Source organism: Gavialis gangeticus, unplaced genomic scaffold (genome assembly GCF_001723915.1).
Source record: "Gavialis gangeticus isolate Ggan-Ray unplaced genomic scaffold, GavGan_comp1, whole genome shotgun sequence".
NCBI lineage: Eukaryota > Metazoa > Chordata > Crocodylia > Gavialidae > Gavialis > Gavialis gangeticus.
The window spans coordinates 1,031,996-1,038,713 of record NW_017729022.1 but is presented as its reverse complement, the minus strand read 5'-3'; the positions used below and the strand labels follow the sequence as shown (position 1 = coordinate 1,038,713).

At 41.1% G+C, this 6,718-nt stretch overlaps 1 protein-coding gene across 1 annotated transcript in view; it reads left to right on the top strand.

The window, feature by feature from the left end:
- Positions 1 to 3,680: 3,680 nt before the first annotated feature.
- The window catches only part of CAPZA2 (capping actin protein of muscle Z-line alpha subunit 2), a gene marked incomplete at its 5' end in the record, with an annotated part of 20,845 nt that continues 17,807 nt past the window's right edge, over positions 3,681 to 6,718 (top strand). Inside the window, one exon of the mRNA XM_019515768.1 lies at positions 3,681 to 3,750. Within this exon, the coding sequence (XP_019371313.1) occupies positions 3,681 to 3,750 (70 nt within the window). The remainder of the gene's footprint in view (positions 3,751 to 6,718) is intronic.

Below are 6,718 nucleotides of genomic sequence, written 5' to 3'. Positions count from 1 at the left end.
TATGTTAGCATATTCAGTACTGCTATCCATTACTGTGGTATCAGTGCCCTTTGCATAAAAAACAGTAATGAAGCCCATACTAGACCTCAGTCCCTCTTCTCTGAAAATAAATGGGAACTTTTTTAAAAATGTGCTTGAACATACTCATGTTTGTTTAGTTAAATATTCTAGCGTTTAAGGTCTTATCTGCAGTAAGGATTTTCTTTTTGATTGAAGTAGGGTGTGAATTTAAAGGTGAATTAATATTCCTTACTAATTTCTCATGTGGATGCATTATGCCAAATACTGTCGACATAGGAGAGTCTAAATAACAAAGATGTTCAGAAGAGTACTCTGTATTAGATAAGGCCTCAGGTATTACAAGGGTTTAATGGTTTTCATCTTGATGAAAAATCTGTTTTAAGTTTGCCCCTAAAAAGAACTAGTTGTATTGTTTCTGAGTATCTAGTGCACTCTACATTGAACTAAACAGTTTTGGTAAAATAATACCAAAAATGGAAAGTACTCTTCATGAGTACAGAAACATGATATGTTTACCCTAGAGTAAAGTAAATTACTTTAGTCCAAATTGAACCAGACCCATGACTTACACCTGTGTAAAGTTATTAAGTCACTCTACTTCAGGATAAAGTTGCTCCTCAAAAAGTGAGTAACTCTATACCTGCATAAGTGATACCAGTCCAAGGGTTGTCTGTCTCTACTATCGCAGGCAGTTTCATCCCATGGTGCTCTTTTCGTAATGCTGACTGGCTCCCCTGCCATCTAGTGGTCAGATGCTGTAATATATCTATAATGACCACCTGATGTGACTAGGTAGTATCATTTTACTATTCAGCCATTTCAAAATAGGGCACAGCATTAAAGGCTGGATCCAGAAAAGGACATATGCATTCCAGGCCAAACACCTCCATTCAGATACTGCCCACCTTTGGAGGCACCTAGAGTCCATAGGCATGTCTAATATTCCTCACCTGGGTGCACATCCAGAGCTGCCCCAGTTATGACAGAGCTAAGCAGTACAGTATGCATGTCATGCCAAAAACCGGGTCATCCTTTTCCTGAATCTCCTGAGGTACTGAATGTGGTGGGTGTACTCTGAGAGTGCTCAACACACACAGCTGCTAAATGGATAAGGCCTAAGTTCCAGTCCATGTTTTCAGGACTATGCATATATTTTAAATTAAATAGTCACTGAATAAAATATATAAACAGGTGAAGAAGTAAGAACTGAAACCTTGGGCTACCATTTCCCAGCTGAGTGCCTTCACCAGCAGGCAACAGTTACACCTTTGGACTGATGAACCTTGCACAGTGATGCAGCTCAATAGAAGATGTGAAAGTTTGCCTTCTTGTGATTCAGAAGGGCTTATAAACCTGGTGGTTAGGGCAGTCCTGGGATAGGAGCTTGAATCTTCTCAGATTGAGGAAGGAATTGAATGCCAGTTTTTCATTTCTCTGGGTGCAAGTACTCTAATGGCTGCACACTTTTGAAAAGGGTTCTTGACTGTGTTAAAATATACACTGAGCCCTTTATGTTTCTGCGTAAGTGACAGCAATAGACACTTATTTGTAGGAGAGCGCTCTGGATTGTGGTTCCTATCTGTAGATGTGTACGCCTCTTATTTATTCTTGTCTTTCCATAAAGCTGTTGATGGTAAGGTTTTTACTTTAAAAGTTTGGTAAAGAATTTGACCAAGGACTAGTTATTTCAGAACACTATAGAAAACACGCACACTTCCAAAAAGGTTGTTAATCTGTGTGCTGTATTGCCTACAAAAGTTGGTGAGATACTAAAGCATGGGAATTGGGGAGTGGGGAGGCGGACTATACTCTCAAATCATTAAAGAATTAATATTTTAGAGAGATTGGGAGCAATAATTAATTTGAGCTGTTTCTGTTTAACAGAATGTCCAAAACAGATTAGTAATTAGTTGTGCTACTTGGTATTCTGTATTTTGAAGGGCACCTGAAGTATGAGGATGGAGATGGACCTTTCTCTGTGGCTGCAGGGAACAGGACTAGGAGAAATGGATTCAAACTGAAGCAGGGGAAATTTAAGTTTGATATTTGGAGAAACCTTCCGACTCTGAGAGTGGTCAGGTGTTGGAACAGGCTATCTGGAGAAATTGTGGAATCTCCATTCTTAGAAATTTTCAGAAGTGGGTTAAACAGACACTTGGCTGAGGTGGTTTATTTGGAGATGATCCTTCCTCTAGCAAGGGGCTGGACTAGATGACCTTATGAGGTCCCTTCCAGCCCTAGTTTCCTATGATTCCCATATTTTAAGATTTTGTTTTTATATAAAGCACCACTTGAGTGCTACAAGAATATTTATGTAAATGAAATGACAAAAATAATGTATTTAAGTTGCTTATAAAACAGAAATTTGTGAAATAGCCTTATGTCGTATGAAATTTTTTAAAATTGTCATTATGGGATTCCTTTATAAATGCTATCTTTAAAAGCTACTCTTGGTAAGATATTTTTAATGTCTGGCTGTAGGCAAAACGCATTGAAAATAAGCCTGAACCTGAAAATGTTTTAAGCAGAGATGCAGTTTAAAATCTTATTGAATTTTTAAAGGCTATCCCATTTTGGTGAATCAATAAAGGAAACTTGTGGAGTGTGGCATCAGATCTACAGATTTTATTTACCAAAAATAAAGCATCAGCATCAAATTTAGGGGAGTAAACACTAGTAATTTTGTTTTACAGTGTAAAGTTGTTTGGAGTTTCAGGACATTGAGTTTGTCTGTCTGTGAACACGTTAGAATTTTCACAAATAAAAAAATAGTGATGCTAATAAGGTTTTTTTAGGGGTATATCTGTGATAACTTTTAAATGTACAGTCCACTTGACTTCATACTGGAAACACTGATGGAGGATAGGTTGAAGTACTGCAGATTGACTAGTGGAAGTTCAGTATATAGAAAGGGCTGCTGATTTGCTGTATGTTTTATTTGTATATGGCAGTATTAAAGCAAAAATGGTGCTGAGATCTTAAAGTTGTCTGTATAAATTATCCTGTCTTGAGGCACAGGAACTAGATGACTTTGAAGTACATTTCTGCTGTATTTTTCTAGGATTGAGTTTGAAATTTTAGTACATTTTTCTTCTATGAATAATCTGAAATTTTGCAACAACAACAAAAATTGAGCAAAAAACCTCCACTTCAGCAACTTAAGACTGTTACATGAAATGAAAGGCCCCTCTTTGCTGGATACTATGGTGGCAAACAACAAGGGTACCCTGTCTTCTATAGAAAATAAATGTCCGGTGCAGAGACCTGTATCTGCTGTTATGAGGTTATTAAGGAGCATTAGAAGTGGGTATAACTTAAATTTCTTTCTAAGACCTAACCCATGGTCTTGTTATGCAATGTATTCCTTATCTCCTCCCTTCTCCTGTCCTTGCCACTAACATTGCTCTCACTGCTCCTTTTGCTTCTTTTTCTGTCATGCATGGAAGCAATCTCTGTTCCTTCCTGCTAGTGAGCAGGAACAGAAATTGTTCTGGGAATGAAGACTGTAATACACAAGATTTGGAAGGCTTCGTATTTTGGATACTAAAATCATACAAAGCTGAGCTGACTTATTTTGCTCGAACCACAAGTTTTGGGTCTCTGGTTATTTATATTTGAATAAATACTACAGTTTCATAAGAATGTGTATATATTTTTAATTTAAGGTACGCATAGCGGCAAAGTTCATCATTCATGCTCCTCCTGGGGAATTTAATGAGGTGTTCAATGGTAAGTAATTTTAAGCTTCTCCTTTGTGCTAGTTTCAATTGTCAATGAATTATAGATCTTTTGTATGATTAAGTTATTGGATATGACGTCTGCATTGCTTTTCTTTCCCTAGTATTTAAGTAACTTTTTTGTTACAAAAGTGTTATGAAATACTTTTCATAGCTTGGTTTTATTTGTCTCAAAATAATCTTAAACACCCAAGTTTTGCTGCCATTACTTGGTACAAAGACGTAAAGCTGCCTTTTTCCTAAGTTTGAGGAGGAGAGTTCACTTTGCCAATGTTGTATAATACTGACAGCAACTTAGTGTTTGATATAAAGCTGTGGTTCTTAACCTATTTTAGACTCAAGGCACACCTCATTCAGCTCAAGTCACCCCTCAGAAAATGTCAGGTCTTAGTTTTCACTTATTCTTTGACTACAGAAAAATACTGGAGCAGTTTTTCTGATGTGAAAACTCAAAAACCATACCAGTTCAGGGTGTTTAACATTGTCAGCTCCTATTTCAAATTTCTGGGTTTATCTTGTGAATCATGTTTGCACACCTAACAGTGCTAACGTTGTGTGGTATCCTGTGGCACCCTTGAAAAGATGTCAAGGCACGCTAGGATGCTATAGCAACCTGGTCAAGAATCACTGATATAAAGGTATAGTTCCAATTAACTACTTTTGTTTCAATATTTAGCTAAATCTCTTTGCTGTTTAGGCCTTTTTATTTAATTTGCATAGAGAACTGTCCTGGGTCTGCTATTCTTCAGTATAGCAAAAGCTTTGTTATCCGGCACCCATGGGGAGTCAGGGGTGCCGAATAATGAAATATGCCAGTTACCTGAGAGGCCGCCTCTCTTGTTGCATCCAGTGCATCGCCACTCCTTCTGCTGCAAGGGACAGGGAGGAGGGGCAGAAGAGCAAGGGGGAAAGAACTGTTATTGTGGGGGCTTGGCAACAGTCTTTTTTGCCCCACGCCGTGTGGGCTTGGCGAAACTGGAAGTGCCATGGTGGGCACTTACTGTTTCGCTTTCACCTTACAAGCCGCATGCCAGGTAATAGTGCATTCTGGCTTGTAAAGTGCCGGATAACACAACTTTTACTGTATATTCATTAATGACTTGGAAGATTGAATTGAGTATATATTTAAGTAAATTTGAGGATTAGGATTCAAAATTATCTTGATAATTGGGATAAAATGTAATAGGCACAAGAGCAAAGTACTGTACTTAGGACTGAACAATATAATATACAGATACAAAGTGTAGGAGAGCTAGGAGGCTGCTAGAGTGCAGAAGCAGACCTGGGGATTATGGTGAACAAGCCAAATATGAGTTAAAAGTTAAGCTTTGTCATAAGCGAGCTAATGGCATACTAGGATGCATTAATAGGAGTCTCACTTTCAAATCAAAGGAAGCAATTCTTCAAGTCTTTTTAGTTTTAGTGAGGCCTTGCTGCAGTAGCATATTCAACTTTGAGCATTGCATTTTGAGAAAGTTGTGTAAAAATTGGGAAGAGTCTAACTGGGAGTAACAACGTGATTATACTTTTAGGAAAACTTTATAAGAGAAACATTGGGATTATTATGGAGGGGAGGAATTTGATAGGTAGCTATAAAGAGGATTGCAATCATCCTTTCTCAGTATCCACAAGGAACAGGATAATAAATAATTAGGGGTGCATGAATAGAGAATTTCTGGGCTGATACCAATGGCTAATTTTTAACATGCCATATCGGTCGATACTGATCTGATTCCGATATACAGCCGGGAAGCATGGAGAGAGGCATCAGGCTGGTAAGTCTGTTGTGGAGGGCAGGAAGAGGCATGGTGAGGACAGATTGAGGCCCTCTCTGCAAGGGAGGGAGTTGGGCTGGAGCTGGGACTGAGGCAGGTGCTGCACAGCTGGGGCAGAGCATGGGAGGGAGCCATGAGCACTCATCTGGGGGTGGGGTGACTCCTGCCACTGCACGCACCACCCCAGGAGGGCCTGGGGGGGCATGTGCCCCTGGATCTCTGCAGGGCAAGGGTGGGCTGCCACTGTGGGTTGGGAATAGGGTGGTGTTGGGCTCTTCCCAGTAGGGGGCTGTGCTTGGGGCAGGCAGTGGCAGGACCAGCATGGGACTGCGGGCAGTTGTGACCACCCCAAAATTCACCATAGTCCCCCTCCCAGCATCGCTGCTGCTGCTACCTGCCCTAAGCGCAGCCCAGCTCAGCCCCCCTACCAGGAATTGCTTGGCACTGCCCACGGCAGCAGCCCACCCTCACCCTGCATGCAGATCTGGAGGCAAACGCTCCCAGGGTGTGTGTAGTGGCGAGAGCTGCACCCCCTAGATGAACCGCTTGCTGCTGTCCCCCTCTCTGCTCTGGCTGTCTAGCACCTGCCTCAGCCCCTGCCCTGCTCCCTGTCCCACTGCTGGGGCCTCGTTCCCCCCCCCCCCAACGGGCTTACCAGCTGGACCCTGGCTGCTCTCCATACTGACAGGCTGCATTCCTGGCTGTCTGTGTGCTGCACTGCAGCTGCGTGCATTCACAGGGCTTTTATTGGTGGCATTATTGCCTGGATCAGCCAAAAAAAGCTGATTGCCCATTTTTGTTATACTGGTGCTGATCCAATATGGGCCTGATGTGTTGGTGCACTTCTAGAAATAATGGGTTGAAATTGCAAGAGAGTTAGGCTGGATATTAGAAAGAATGTTCTAATTATGAGGGTAGTTATCTACTGGAACAGGCTGCCTAGGGAGATTGTGGAATTTCCCTCATTGGAAGTTCTTAAGTGCAGGGTACATAAACACTCGGCTGGGTAGCTTAGACAGGGATGTTTCCTGTGTTAAGCAGAGAGTTGGAACACATGATCTGAATTCCCTGCCAGTTTTGTGATTCTGTATCGGATGCGTTAACTATTTCAGCAACAGCTCTTCAGAGTTTCATTTACAGAATTAGATTTAACTTTGTGCAGAAGAGGGTGTAGGGGAGTTGGGT